Below are 15,152 nucleotides of genomic sequence, written 5' to 3'. Positions count from 1 at the left end.
ATCACTCGCAGGCCAACTTCCCGTCGAAACTGGAGAGGGCGATGGCGAACGCCTGCAGGGCGCACAGCGGGTACCGGTAGTCCAGGGTGAAGGCGTCGTCCGCCACGCGGCCGAACTGCAGCACGATGTAGTCGGCTGTGAACACACAAGGGTGGGGCGGCCAGAGGCCTCCTGGGGCCGGAGCTTGGGGGTTGTAGACAATGCCCTCCACACTGGGGGAACATTGCCCCCTGTGCCTTGGCGCCCAAGCCTCAGTCACCATCAGTTAGTTATTCAGCCGCCATCCACCCTCGCCCCCGGCCAACACCACTCCCGTGTAGGAAAACTAGACCCACCTACAGCTTCACCACCCGTCGGGACGCCCCGGAGGGCAGGGACCCTGCCTTATCTTCTGCTGCTCAGAGCTATGCATATAACCACCACTTAGGCATGGGGGGCTGTCACACCACCCCAAGCCTGGTTCCAATATCCACTTTGTCTTCTGACCCCATTCCTTTCCCTACCTCTAGACCCAAGTCCTCTCTCAGAGGGACAGGCTCTATCCTTGACTGATCCCCAAGTTCCCTTCCCAACCCAGTGGCCCCACTCATTACCTCTCCCACATCTGGTCCAGGTTCCCAGCCCCAATCCCAACACTGTCCCCAGCATCCATAGGGACAGGAAGTTGCTAAAAATACCCCCAACCTGGCAGACTGTGCTCCACCAGAAATGTGATCTGGAGAGCAGTTTTCCAAGGCCACAGGACAGGTGACATTGGGGACACATCCCTAGGATGGAGTGGGGGATAGCCAACCTTGTTAACCTAGCATTCCTTGGGAGACACGGTTCCACCCCAAACTTCCTCAACCCGTTGGGGGGCACCTTTTCCCCAGGCTTGTAACAGGGATATTTTTACTTGTATTCTAGTTACATCTTGTTCCCTGAGCTCCCCAAGTGAGGCCTTTGACCTCACTTAAGGGAAGATAATAGAGAAGGCACTGAGAAATGTGTTGTCGTCCCTAAAAGCAGCCGTCTTGATGTGGTTTGGAGTCCCAGGCACTGGATTGAGACTCCCTGGGATCTAATTAGCTGTGTGACTTTGGGCAAGTTACTTAACCTCCCTGTACCTCAGTTTTCTCATCTGCAATAGGGACAATAATAATACCTTTCTCAAGGGTTGTTCAAAGAATTTAATAATTCAGTATCTGTAAAGTCCTGAGAGCTGTGCCTGGCACATAGGAAGTAACATGTAAGCACATTTTGGGGCCGGTGTAACCCGGAGTTGCCAAGGGACTGTGGGTAAGGTGCTTCTCTCTGAGCCTTAGCACCCTCTTTAGCCACAAAAAGTTGGGGCTATCTGTTTTTCAAATGCTAACAGCTTAACTCTCCCTTCAACACAGTCTTACCCAGAATATTCCCTTATCTGCCCCAGGGCTCTGGTTAATGCTAGAATAAGAGCCTGGAACCACAGGCCCCAACATACTTCCTTGGATTATCTGAGGCTCCTGGGATCAGTGTCAACACCCTGGAGGAGTGACTGCTGGATGGGATGTCCCAGCTCCAGCAATAAAGGACAGTTTCATGGAGTGGAGGGTGGGGGGCCGAGAATGGTGGGGGTGAAAGACTTGAGTGAGCCGAGAGTCAAAGTCCTGGAGATGGTGGGGAAGGACTTGGGCTGGGCTCTCAGCTACTCACGGTCATCAGCATGGACAATCTGGAAGTTCTTGACTGAGGCCTGGGTAACTCGACCTTGGAAGTTAAGGGTGTAGGAGCCGCTGTCTTCATTCCAGACAGGTGGTTTGTTGTGTAGCTCGATGAGGTTCTCCAGTATCTTGTTCTGCCAGCGCACCAGCAGCCCATCCCTGGCCTGGGTGCGGGGGGGGGGGGGGGGAGTAGGTAGAAAGACGACAGTTAGGGGTAGCAGAGAGATCTCTCAGAACTGACAAGGGGTGGGGCCTGGGGACCTGTGCATGCCTTTGCGTGTGTGCGTGCAGGCGTGCAGCCTCATGTCAACATCCATCAAGGTTCCCTTGAGAGCATGCTTGATGGATGTGTGGTGGTTAGGGTGTACCTCTGTGAAAATGGGGCCTTGCTGTAGAAAGCCAGCAGGAAGGGTTAGAAAGCAGCATGCGGCACACAGTAGGTGCTCCATGCCATTGGTGCCATGAGTTCCCAAGAACAACCACATGCTGGCACCTGATTACAAGGACGAGGCAGACATTTTAGGACCTATAAGGTGTTCACAGTTGAACTTGGGGAGATAGACAGGAAAACAGTGGTTAAAATAAAACGTCCTAGGGCCTCCCCGGTGGCGCAGTGTTTGAGCGCTGGGTTGCCAAGCTGCCCGCAGCCTCTGCGGCGCCGGTTCGATCCCCGGCAGTTCCCCGGCCACTGGAGGAGGGTCCCGCATGGTGCGCAGACCTCTCCTGCCGCCCGCTGCTCCCCTCAGCAATGTACTTTGGTCCTTCTGCCTGCTCTGCTCCCTGCTCTGGCTCTGGTGAATTCTCTCACCCTCCCGCGCTTCTGACTGTACCCAGTGCATGTATAAATAAATCAATAAATCTTTAAAAATAAAATAAAATAAAATAAAACGTCCTAGAGGAGACTTTCTGGCAGGAAGGAGCAGTGTCTGATGGTGTTCCTGAGCTATTTCTTCTCTGACTTTCCTTCCACCTGTTCTACTTCATGGTTTTAGAGTTAGCCCTTCTCCAAGTAGCCTTCCTGACCCCACATCTGGTTTAGATGTTTTAACTCTGAGCTTCTGTAACCTTGCTCTTACTATTTCTCTCACTGCACCTTAATGGACAGGGATTAGGTACTCTAAGGCAAGCATAGTATTTTATCAATGTCTGTGCCTTAGTTTCCCAACACAATGAGGTATTGTGAGTTAAATAAATTAATAGTAAATGATGTGTTATTTAGAAAAATTCCTGGCAGAGTAAAAAAGCTCAATACATATTAAATATTGTTTTGATGGTAACTTATTGATTTTGGATCTTCAGTGCCTGGCTTTAATAAATGATTATAGAATGATGAACTATGAGATGATAAAGAGAGGCCCAGGGCAGCACCGGGTAGTTCTTATCAAGCTTACATGCGTGGGAGGCACAGCCTTTGAAGGGTTCGTGCATTTATTCCAGGCATGGAAGGAGCGACTGTGGGACCCACAGGCTTCTTGAGACCGGAACCTTGCACGGCTGTTGCCCCGTGGGTTGCCAGGCCTCTGATTACTGCATGACTTTCCAGCAGGGAAGGATGTATGATCAGCTGACAGGGGTATTATTTTCCATTGTAAATGAGTAGAGTGACATCACAGTGAACATGGGCCATGCCAGTTATCCCATCCCTGAAGTCCTGGGCTAGCCGATCTGCAGTGCCAAGGAACAGAGCATGGGGCTGGCACGCTAAAGGAGGTGGCCTCTCTCTAGGATGTCTCCGCATTTTACCCTACACCTCACAAACACATGTGCAAAACAAACAACCTTTGCTTTTTAAAATATAAGTCAGGGGGCTCCCCTGGTGGCGCAGCGGTTGAGCGCTGGGCTGCGAAGCTGCCCACGGCCTCTGCAGTACTGGTTCGATCCCCGGCCGCCGGGCGAGGGTCCCACATGGCGCGCCGACCTCTCCTGCCGCCTGCTGCTCCCCTCAGCAGTGTATGTCATCGGTCTGCCTGTTCTGTTCCCTGCTCTGGCTCTGGTGAATTCTCTCACCCTCCCGCGCTTCTGACTGTACCCAGTGCTTGTATAAAAAAATAAATAAATCTTTAAAAAATATATATAAAATATAAGTCAGGGCTTCCCTGGTGGTACAAGGGATTAAAACGCAGCACCTCAAAGCTATCTGCAGCCACTGTAGCATGAGTTCAATCCCTGTCCAGGGAGGTGACCCACATGACACAGCAGTGGGCCTTGCCTGCTGCTCTCCTGTCTCGCCCGCTGCTCCCCTCGGCAGTTTATTTCAGTCACTCTACCTGTTCTGTTCCCTACTCTGTCTCTGATGATTCCTCTCAACCCCCGCACCTCTGGCCTATACCCCCGCTCTTGTATGCACAAATAAATCTTTAAACAAAATATATGTCATATTATGCCATTTCTTTGTTCAAAATCTTTGTAAGACTTTCTGTTTCTCTCAGTTAAAACCAGTTACTGCCCCTCACTCTCACCTCTGACCTCATCTTCCCCAGGCCTCATTAGCACTTTGCTGGTCCTCTAACCCATTAGGCACTCTCCTGCCTCAGGGCCTTTGCACTGACTCATCCTTTGGGGGATGCTCTTTCCCCAGATATCCACAGGCTTCCTCCCTCACCTTCTTCAAGACTGCTCAAATTTCACCTTCTCAATGAGACCCACTCTGACCACTGATTATTTATTTATTTATTTATTTATTTTAAAGATTTATTCATTTATCTATACAAGCACTGGGTACAGTCAGAAGCGCGGGAGGGTGAGAGAATTCACCAGAGCCAGAGTGGGGAACAGAACAGGCAGACTGACGAAATACACTGCTGAGGGGAGCAGCGGGCGGCAGGAGAGGTCTGTGGCTATGTGGGACCCTCACCTGGTGGCCGGGGATCAAACCAGCGCTGCAGAGGCTGCGGGCAGCTCTGCAGCCCAGCGCTCAACCGCTGTGCCACCAGGGGAGGCCCTGATTTTTTTTTTTTAAAGAATTATTTTATTTATTTATACAAGCACTGGGTTCAGTCAGAAGCTCAGGAGAGTGAGAGAATTCACCAGAGCCAGAGCGGGTAGCAGAGCAGGCAGAAGGACCGAAGCACACTGCTGAGGGGAGCAGCGGGCGGCAGGAGAGGTCTGCGCGCCATGTGGGACCCTCGCCAGGGGCCGGGGATTGAACCGGCACCGCAGAGGCTGTGGGCAGCCTCGCAGGCCAGTGCTCAACTGCTGCTCACCCGCTGCGCCACCAGGGGAGGCCCTGACCACTGATTTTTAAGTTCAAAACACACACACACACACACACTTTTCAGCTTCCTTTCCCTATTTGACACTTTTTTCCCTACAGTACTTATCACCTGCTAACATCCTATAAATTTATTGGATCATCACATTTACTGTCTCCTGTCTGTCTCCCTCCACAAGCTTCCCCGGGGAGTTGGGGAGGGGGGGACAGCTCCTTGTTATGTCCTCAGGTGTCCTCCAGGCACCCAGACAAAGACTCTACACTCAATATGTGTGTGCTGAATAAATACATGGATGAATGATTTGGTGTACGCTAAACAAACAGAAAAGAGAAATTGTGCTTGTTTCAGTGAATTCAGTTCCGTACCCCCCCACCCCCTCCAATTCACAAGTTGCTAGAATGAATTTGTGTCTTATGTGTTAGGTATGTTCAGGGGGCTGGGTATTCTGCAAGTTGAGTGCCCACTCGCCACTCCCTGGGGTTGGTTCAAGTAGGCGGCAGGGCCCTCAGAGGCGTCAAGGACACAGGGGCTCACGTTTCGGGGCCGGATGGGAACCGTCTGGTTGTCCGCATTCATGCCGGGAATGATGACAGTCATGCGCCGGGGGCCTCGGAAGCCCAGCACATTGGTTTCCTGGGAGCAAGAAGGCAGTTGGGCCAGCCGGTGCAAGGGGAAGGCCTGCCGAGGGGTTGGGGGAGGGGGAGGCTCTCACATAGATTACAGCTGCCAGCTCCTGCCGAAGGCTCCCCACATCCGCACCACCTCTTTTCGGGTTCTGCCCATTGTCAAAAACTGTGAAGCGGTTCCCCAGGAGGTTGGACCTGCAAGCACGGTAGAGCTGGCGGCGGGGCTGGGGCTTTCCACACCCCTGCCCCAAGACTCTCCCTCACAGCCAAGCAGATCGTGAGCTTCCAACCTCAAAGGTAGGGGTGACTTAGGACTGAGCAATTCAGGTCTCTTACCCAGGCTTTTCCTACGGGGTCTTTTAAAAAGCTGCATCTAGAAAGGGGAGGCTGGGTACGGTTCAATTCTCAGCTCCATCTCTTACCAGCTGTGTGATCTTTTTTTTTTTTTTTAAAGATTTATTCATTCATGCATACAAGAACTAGGGTACAGGCCAGAGGAGCTGGAGGGTGAGAGGATTCACCAGAGACAGAGGGGGGAACAGAACAGGCAGACTGACTGAAATACACTGCTGAGGGGAGCAGCAGGTGATACAGGAGAGGTCTGCTGCACCATGTGGGTAGCTCCCCGGCAGGCGGGGATGGAACCTGTGCTGCAGATGGTGCGGATAGCTTCACAGCGCTGTGCTCAACCGCCTGCGCCACCAGCTGTCTGATCTTATGCAAGTTACTTACGCTCTCTGAGCCTTGACTTTCTCTTCTGTAATGTGGGCACAATGATAATCTTTTCATTTGGTTGATAAAAAGGATTATTTACATAGTGTTTGTTAAATACATAAGTAAAAGAACTAAAGCCTGCCTCAGGGTCCCACTTCTTGGATTTGTGGTAAGGATTATATGAGCGGTCATTGGAGACAACACAGAGTAGGTGCTAAATATTTGTTCATTTATTCACTTAGTAAATATATTTTGAGTAGCCATCATGTGCCAGATGCTAGGAATTCAACCATGGACAAGACAGGCAGAGCCCTACCCTCACAACTTGTGCCCTACTCCAGATGAGGTCCCTGGATCGGCAGTATGAGCAGAATGCGGGCTTCCCTGGTGGCACAAGGGGTTAAGCACAGCACATGAAGCAATCCGTAGTCTCTGCAGCATGAGTTCCATCCCCTGCCAGGGGGGTGACCCACATGGCACAGCAGACCTCTCCCGTCTCTCCCGCTGCTCCCCTCAGCAGTGTATTTCAGTAGATCCGCCTGTTCTGCTTCCCACTCTGTCTCTGGTGAATCCTTTCACCCCCCACATCTCTGGCCTATACCCCAGTTCTTGTATGCATAAATAAATAAATCTTTAAAAAAAAATGCAGAATCTTACCCCCACCTCAGACCCACTGTGCAAAGTGTGAGAAGCTCTGGGCTGGGGAACGCTTCTGACTAGTCCATTGTGGCGGGCACTCTGCAGGCCCAGGGGAACAGAGATGACAGCACGGCCCTCTTCCTGCCCAGACCTCCTAGCGCCAGGGAGCCCAGCCCACCTCAGCTTCCCGATGAAATTCTCCCCTCCACGGGACAGATTGGTAGGGTCGCTGGAGATGAGGTAATTGGCTGTCTTACTCCGTTTCCGTTTCCTGCCAGCCAAGAGGAACACCTGGGGAGGGGGAGATAGGAGAGAGGATGGGAAGAGAAGACAGTGGCAGAAGGAGGAGGGTGAGGGGAAAGAGAAGGCCCCCTGCCCCTGAAACCCAACCCCTCACCTTTGCCCTTGACCTTCCCTCCGCCTGGGTCCTGGCACCTCCTCTGTTTTCTCTCCCTCACCTCTCCCCTACCCACCTTCTTCTCCGTGTCCAGGTGCAGGAAGTAGGAGGGGTACAGGCCCCGATCTATACCCTTCTTGTCCCGGGTCAGCCGGCAACGCACCGTCCGGCCCTGGGGGGCAGGCTGAAGCACAAACTCCTGGGGTTCACCCACTTCCACTGGTGGGGACGTGGCTCTGTCCTCCTTCTGGGTGGGGCAGAGGGTGCATCACCCACAGAGCACTCGCTCCCCTGCCCTCAGTGTGTCCCCACTACCTGGACAGGCAGGACAACTCACTGCTCTCTGTTGGGAGGGAGGGAGAGGCCAGCTAGAGTGTGATGGGCCCTCACACCTCCCCAATAGCTTGGCTCCTCAAGCACCCCAGTTAGGAGGTTCTGGGGAGCTGTGTGCTTTATTATTATTGGTCACCTTGTGAATAACGGCCCAGGCTCTGGAGTCAGTGTCGGTGCAAATTCTGGTTTCACTAGTAATTGTCATATTTTTAAGTTTTGACCCAGTTTTTTCCATCTAAGAAGTAGGTAGGGTGAGAGTGGATACCTGGGACAGACCTTATTTATGCGTTTAACACACTTATATAAAGAACTACCACCGTGGCAGGTATAGTTCTGAGCACTTTTCAAATATTAGCTCACTTAATGCTCATATCAAATTAACTGAGGTGGTGGCCCAATTTTACAGATAAAGAAGTTGGGGCCCAGAGAAATGAAATGACTTGTCCGTGTTCATACAGCTAGCAAGAGGAGCATTTGAATCCTGCCCAGGCTCCTGTCAGACCCAGAATGTTTAGGAAGACCTTCCCTCTCTGGACACTATCTCAGGGGGTGAACTGAGGTGGGGCTGGGGCATACAGCGATAGAGAAGTGTCAGCTGCTGTGATTATTATGACCATACGTTGTCAATGAATGTGGTAGCCGGCTTCCAAGATGGCCTCCAAGGAGCCCTGCCCTATCCTATTTAGGCCTTTGTTTTGTTCCCTCCACTGTATCAGGGGTGGCCTTTGTGACCCACAGAATATGGCAGAAGTGATGGGGGAGAGACATTTCCTAGTAAGACTTGGTCATAAAAGATGCAGTGGCTTCTGCTGTCTGCGCCCCAGGGGAAGTTGGCTGCCCTGTCACCATTTTAGAGGCAGATCCTCACTTTGCAGTGAAGCTTTCAGGATAACTACAATCCCAGTTGACATCGTGACTAAAGTCACAATACCCTAAGTCAAATTACCCTGTTAAGCTACTCCTGGATTTGTGACTCATATAAATTAAGGAAATAAATGTTTGTTGTTTTAAGACACTAAGTTTACAGCAATATATATAGTTAATACAAGAATGAAGAAATAAGCTCACTTTGCTCATTGCAAAGCTCCTAATAATAATTTGGTTGCATGAGGCCTGAGGGTGGCCTGGTGCCTTTCACTCTCATGCTCTGTCCTTCTTAAGAGGAGGAGGTGAGATTCTAACCCCAACTTTCCCAGCAGGGGAAAGTAGGGGCTGCAGCCTGGGGCATGCATTTAAGGATCAAATACTATCCATGAGCCACTAAGAAGTCATGATGTTGGTCATTTTTGCTGAGGGCGGGACTGCACCGTGTGTGAGGTGAGGTTAGTGTTGGAGAGCGAGCCTTAGCCAGTGGGCAAGTGAACATGTCTTGCCCACTCTCCACAGTACCAGAAGAAAATTGGGAAAATACAAGATTATAGAATATGATGTGGAGAAAGCCAATAAGAATGGCCCCCGGTAGGCCTGGAGGAGATCCCTGCAAGTCCCTGGCAGCCCATGTTGACCTTTTTGTTGCTAGATAGTTTAGTTACTATAAAGCTGGAGGTCCTGGGTGGAGTAGCAGAAAGTGCTTGGGGAACTCGGAGCAGTAGGGGGGACTTTTTTTTAATAGCTCACGGAGAAGGCCATTGGTCCATGTGCCCTCTGGTCTGTACATAGGTGCCGGTCTCCCTGTACACTTCCCCTCCCTGGTACGGAAAGTGTGTCTCTTCCTGTGTGGGCTGTGTGAGCATTTCTGGCAGTGCCTGATGGTCAGGCTGCAGAGGGAGGGCTCAGACTACATGACATAAGGCCTCAGGTGGTGACCCTCAGTCCCAGTCTGGTGACCCCACAATAGCCTCTTCTGTTCTCAAAAGCCTGGTGCCCTTTGTGCTTATATTCTGTTGCCAGAGGGGAAGCCAAGATTCTAACCCTACAGCCCCAGTATGCGAGGACCCACATTCTAGTCCCCCAAGCCCAGGCCCCTCTCACTGCTCCCTGAAGGGGCTCAGCTCCTGTGCCACAACCTTTTTGCCTTTTCCTTTCGCTTTGCCCTTCTGATTGCTGTTCTTGGTCACTCCTGCTGCCAGCTCTCCCTCCTCGTCCTCTTCCTTCTTCCTCTTCCCTTCTGAGCCTTTGGGAGTACCTGGGCATGGAGCGGGGATAAGCCTGGTAAGCCCTCACCCTGGGGGAGCACTGCAGGGTTGCAAAGTGCTTCCAAAGCCCATGTCTCCTGTGGACTCTTCCCACACCACAAGGGAAGAGCCCGTGTTGCTATGGTCAGAAAGGCTAAGACATTGTTCTGAGGCCACATAGCTAGTAGAGGCAGGGGGTTCAGATGTCCCCCAAGTCTTCTGACTCTGGAAACCACACTCCTTGACCTACACTGCACCCCAGCTCCCCATGCCCTGAGACTGTCATTGCAACCCACCTTTCTTCTTCAAAGCTTTCTCGGGTGGACCATCCTCTCCAACCAGAAACATGGCTGCTGGCACCTTCTTCCTTACTCTGGTTGGACTTGCGGGGGGGTCCTTGTCCGCCTCCCCAGAGCCTGCATTGTGCGAATGTGAAAGGGTCACAGGCCCATCGCACCCAGAGCCCTGTTTTTTCCTAGACTGGACTCACCTTTTTTCTTGATCTTTCTCAGCTCGGTCCCTTCCTCCACCGGCACCTCCTTCTTAGCGCGCAGAGGTTTTGGTGGGCGGACAGGGCTTCCCAGGTCCCCTGGAAATGGCAGGTGGGGGTTAGACAGAGAAGAGCCTTTGGGGCTGAAGACCACCTAACTGTTCCTCCAGTCCCCAGGGAGGCTGAGGCCTGACTAGGACCCAGAATCTATCTTCTGTAGGTCACATTTTCAGTCCTGAGTTCAAAAAGGAGTGGGCAAACTCAAGGAATTTATTAAGCAGTTACTGAATGGCTGGCTGGCTGGCTGGATAGCTGGCTGGCTGGCTGGCTGGATGGATGGACGGAGGGATGGAGTGCAAGCCAGACCTCCTAACTGAGCCTCTGAATCCCAGCTCCCACCTTGGCTTCCTTTGGGTCCCCCTGGACAGTGCTGGAATGCACGTTCCTGCTCACAAAGGTCCAGCCTCTGATCCTGTTTAGAGAACCTCCGGGGGGGGGGGGGGGGGCTCAGGCCAGGGAGCCATCACATTTACTCACTGACTGGTTTTTACTGTGATCACTTTGATACTTTCATAAAAATTATAACAACAATTCATATTGAGTTAAAAAAAGAACACTAAACAGAAATCACAAAGAAAATGAAAATCCTCTGCCCTCCCCTGCCTAGGCCACTGAGCACCCTGCGCAGGGGCAGGTGGGGCCAGGCACAGGTTGATCTTGGTCCTTAAGGACTATCCTGGGCAGGAACCCTCTGGTCCAGGCACTGGGTGACCTTTTGATGTCTCCAGTCCTGAGAATCAACCAACTCGCAGCCCCTCAAGGGCAGGGCCTAGCAGATGCTTCCATACCCTCCACACCTACCCCTCTGGCCCTGGGCCTTGACCCTCTTCTTGATATCTGTGGAAGCCTTCTCTTTGGGGGGCAGAGGGATTTTCTCTTTCTTTCCTTCCTCTTCTTTCTCTTCATCCTCCTGGTCCTCTTCTTCCTCCTCCTCATCTTCTGTAGGTGGAAACTCCTCATAATGGGGTTTGGGGTGGGCCCTCTTAATGGGATCCCCGTCCCTCCAGATTGCTGGAAAGTGGGGAATCCAGGGGAGGGGGAGGGGGCAGCAGTTCCCAGAACTGTCCTTCAAGAATGGGAGTGACCCCAAGGTGCAGGGGGGCTTGGGGAGAACTCCTGGGAATCCTCTTACGGGAAAACGTTTCCCCAGAGGCCCTTCCTCTCGCTGGGCTGCCTCCTCACACCCTGCACACCTGAGCTGCCCTTTCTCTGGCCCTCTTGTTGCACCCCCTGGTCCTCGCACTTTCCTTGGCCTGCCTTCCGCCCTGCCCCTCAGTGGCTGACCTGGAGTCAGACCCCTCCCTCCACTCGGCCCCTCCCGGAGCTGAGCTGTAGTTCAGAGCAAGCAAGCAAAAACCTCGCGGTGCCTCAGTTTCCCCAGGCGGAAAGAGGGGAAAACAAGAAAGCAGCGTTTGCGGGCGCACAGCCGCGACCTCAGAGGCGGAGGCTGCTTTCGGGGCGCCGCGGCTCGCGGGCGGTCCCCACCGAGCCCCGGCTCCGCCCCACCCGCCCTCCCCGCGGCCCAGCCCCGCTCACCGTCCAACGCGTCCCCGGCGCCCGCCGCCAGGCAGGTTCCCCGAGGGTCGCGCCGCCGGGCCTCGGGGTCCCTGAGGAACTGGGCGCGCTCGGTCTGCCGCGCCCTGCGCTCGGCCGGCTCCGCGGCGGGGTCCTCCCGCGGCCGCCCCCTCCTCCCGACTGAGCCGAGACGCGGGGTTCAGGCAGAGCCCCCCCCCGCCGGCGTCCCGCGCCCCCCTTAGGGTGCCTCAGCGGGGTCTCCCCGGCTCTTTTCCGCCGTCGTCGCCTCTCCCGGGGCTTGCATTCATCGCTCCGGCCCCCACCCGGCTCAGCCCCGGCCCGCTCTGCCTCGGCTGCTCCCGGCTGCTCCCCACTTCCCCGCTCCGCGCGCCCCAGGATCCCCTCCACGTCCCTCGCCGGGGGGCGCCCGCGGACCCTGCCCCCCCACCTCCAGGTCTTGGGGGCCGCGATCTCGGCGGGCGGGGAGACTCAGGGGCTTCGGTCTTTTTCTTCCTCGGCTTCTGTCCCCGCACGGGTCGCTGCTGAGTGGGGGGCCAGAAGGAGGGAGAGGGAGAGAGGGGGGTCCCGCAAGCTGCCCGACACTTCTAATCTCTTGAGCTGCCAGAAATAACCGCGGATGAATCGGAGGGGAATTGCGACCTGCTTCTCGGGGTGAGGCTCCCTCCTGTGCGTCATGGGCACCTCCGAGGCCCCCAGAGTCCAAATTCCTCTCCCCGACAACCCAGGTCCCCAAACACCTCTACCTTTCCTCCATTCCCCCCAAAAACCCCAACAACAACAAACAAACAAAAAACATTAAGGAAGCAAGCACCCCTAGAAACTGAGGACCTTCCCCACCCCAGTCCCCCTGCCTGGTGTGGGTTTCCGCGCAGCGAGGGATCTTTAACGCCTCCTTTCCGAGGGGGGTGACATACCGGCTGCTGGAGCCCCTGGACCTCTGCTCTCCGGTCTTCCTCCTCGTGCCCGCTGAGGGTAGCAGAGGAACCAGTCTGTGTCCCTCCCCCTTCCCAAACCTTCCATAGGGGACCCCAGGGTTCGGGTAGGATGATGAGGGGACAGGGGCTTCGGACCTGTCGGAGGTCCACACCTCTCGGAGGGTGTCCTCCTGCAGCGGCATGGTGCCTTCGCCCATCTGCACCCCTGCTCTGGCCGCTCTGCTCCCCTAGGAGCCCCTGCTCCTCCCTTCCCCCAGCTAATCCAGGCTCATCTCCATCTGCCTCCCATTGGTTCAAGAGGGTGGAGGCCTGGTAGCATTCACGGGGCTTGGGGGGGACAGGGGTGTTGGGGTGTGTGTGTGCTCGTGGCCACCCCCCCCCCTTTGCATTAGAGGTGCTGACTTGTAATTTGTCAGTTGACAGTGGGCCACTAGAAGAAAATATTAGGTCAGATAGTCTACTTATCACTCATAAAAACTTAAGAACTTGGATTTGCAAACATTTAATATATAAATTGACAAAACCATGTGCATATACTTTATAAAGAAATATGCTATACTGTGGGCATATATGTAAAATTTTTTAAATATTTATTTATTTTTGCACAGAGAGCTGGGGTGTAGGCCAGAGTTGTGGGGAGTGAGAGGATTCACCAGAGACAGAGTGGGGAACAGAACAGGTAGACTGATGAAATACACTGCTGAGGGGAGCAGCAGGTGAGACAGGAAAGGTCTGCTGCACCATGTGGGTCACCTGTCTGGCAGGAGATCAAACTTACGCCTCAGTGGCTGGTGATAGCTTCATAGCGCTGAGACTTAACCCTTGTGCCACCACCGAGGTCCAAATATCACTTCTTTAATTGACATCTTTGCTCAGAAACATTCATTGTCTTCCTACTGCCAAAGGGGCAAGTTTAAAATGTGCCGGGTTGGCATTCAAGGATGACCCCACCTGCCTGTCTACAGGGTGCCAGAGTCTACTCTTCACCCAGCATTATAGATTCATCTACTGCCTTTATGCTTTCTCATCCACAGCTTTGCTGGAGCTGTCTCCTGGAATGCCCTGGAATTCTCCTGGAATGCCCTGGAATTCTCCTGGAATGCCCTGTTCTTCCTTGAATCATAAACAGCCCTGCAAACCCACCTCTGATTCTTCAATCCTCCTCACTTACCTCTGAATGCATAATAATAACAATAATAACATGTGTTGACCACTTACTGTGTTTCCGGCCCTTTGCTCCCTTTTGGGCTCCACTATCACCTTAATTCTCATGGTAATGATGGCGGGCATTAACACCCTGATATTAAAGGCGAGGAAATTCATGCTGAGAGTTGGTCAATAAATATTTCTTGAGCCCCGAATGAATATGTGCCAAGTCCTGGCTATAAAGTGAAGGACAAAAGGGTGAGGTCCCCACCCTTATGGAGCTTATGTTCTTATGAGAAAGACACTTAGTAAAGCTGTAAATACACAATGAGTCATAATGACCTCATCATCACTATTAATTGTAATAAATGCCAAGATAATTGTTATATACAAATTAATAATTAACAAACAACAATTAATTTAATAAAGGTGAATGTAAAAAAAGTCATCATTGTAAAAAATGCCAAGAAGGAAGAGAACTAGATTCCATGAGAAGGCAGGTGGGATCCAGTCTGAAAAGTGAAATTTTATTTTATTTTAATTTTTTAAGAAGATTTATTTATTTTTGCATACGAGACCTGGGGTGTAGGCCAGAGGTGTGGAGGGTGAGAGGAGTCACCAGAGACAGAGTGGGGAACAGAACAGGTGGATCCAATGAAATACACTGCTGAGGGGAGCAGCAGGCGAGACAGGAGAGGTCTGCTGCACCATGTGCGTAGTTCCCTGGCCCAAGATTGAACTCTTGCTGCAGTGGCTGCAGATAGCTTCACAGAGGTGAGCCTTAACCCCTTGTGCTACCAGGGTGGCCCCATGAGAAGTGAACTTTTTTTTTTAAGATATATTTATTTACTTATACAAGAACTGGGGTACAGGCCAAAGGTGTGGGGATGAGAGGATTCACCAGAGTCAGAGTGGGGAACAGGACAGGCAGACTGACCAAAATATACTGCTGAGGGGGGCAGTGGGCAAGGCAGGAGAGGTCTGCTGTGCCATGTGGGTAACTCCCTGGCCGGGGATCGAACTCATGCTGCAAAGGCTGTGGATTATTTCATAGGTTGCATCTTAACCACTTGCGCCACCAGGGAGGCCCCTACAAATATTTAATAAGATGGAATCAAAACTTCCAAAACCATGTAAATTTTGACACATTCGTTTGAACTACATCTGTCTTTTAATTTGAATATATGACTTTGTAGATATTCAAGAAAAGTCATTTTTGAAGACACATGAAAAAGAATTTTATTTATTATTATTATTTATTATTGTTT

The 15,152-nt window shown here is 52.5% G+C and overlaps 1 protein-coding gene across 1 annotated transcript; it reads right to left on the bottom strand.

Annotated features, from left to right (window-relative positions):
* Nucleotide 1: 1 nt before the first annotated feature.
* Nucleotides 2–12,920, bottom strand: TULP1 (TUB like protein 1; the record flags this gene model as incomplete). The annotated part of the gene is made up of 14 exons (XM_084259275.1): nt 2–135; nt 1,675–1,846; nt 5,429–5,527; nt 5,607–5,715; nt 7,052–7,164; nt 7,347–7,517; nt 9,607–9,728; nt 10,014–10,133; nt 10,208–10,306; nt 11,069–11,206; nt 11,804–11,962; nt 12,231–12,324; nt 12,718–12,769; nt 12,817–12,920. The coding sequence occupies 14 exons, from the start codon at nt 12,918–12,920 to the stop codon at nt 2–4; spliced, it is 1,686 nt and encodes a 561-aa protein (XP_084115401.1).
* Nucleotides 12,921–15,152: the final 2,232 nt, after the last annotated feature.

The sequence above is a fragment of the Talpa europaea genome (assembly GCF_964194135.1).
Source record: "Talpa europaea genome assembly, chromosome: 2".
Classification (NCBI taxonomy): Eukaryota; Metazoa; Chordata; class Mammalia; order Eulipotyphla; family Talpidae; genus Talpa; species Talpa europaea.
The sequence above is the reverse complement of the archived record's forward strand: the minus strand, read 5'-3'. Positions and strand labels throughout refer to the sequence as shown.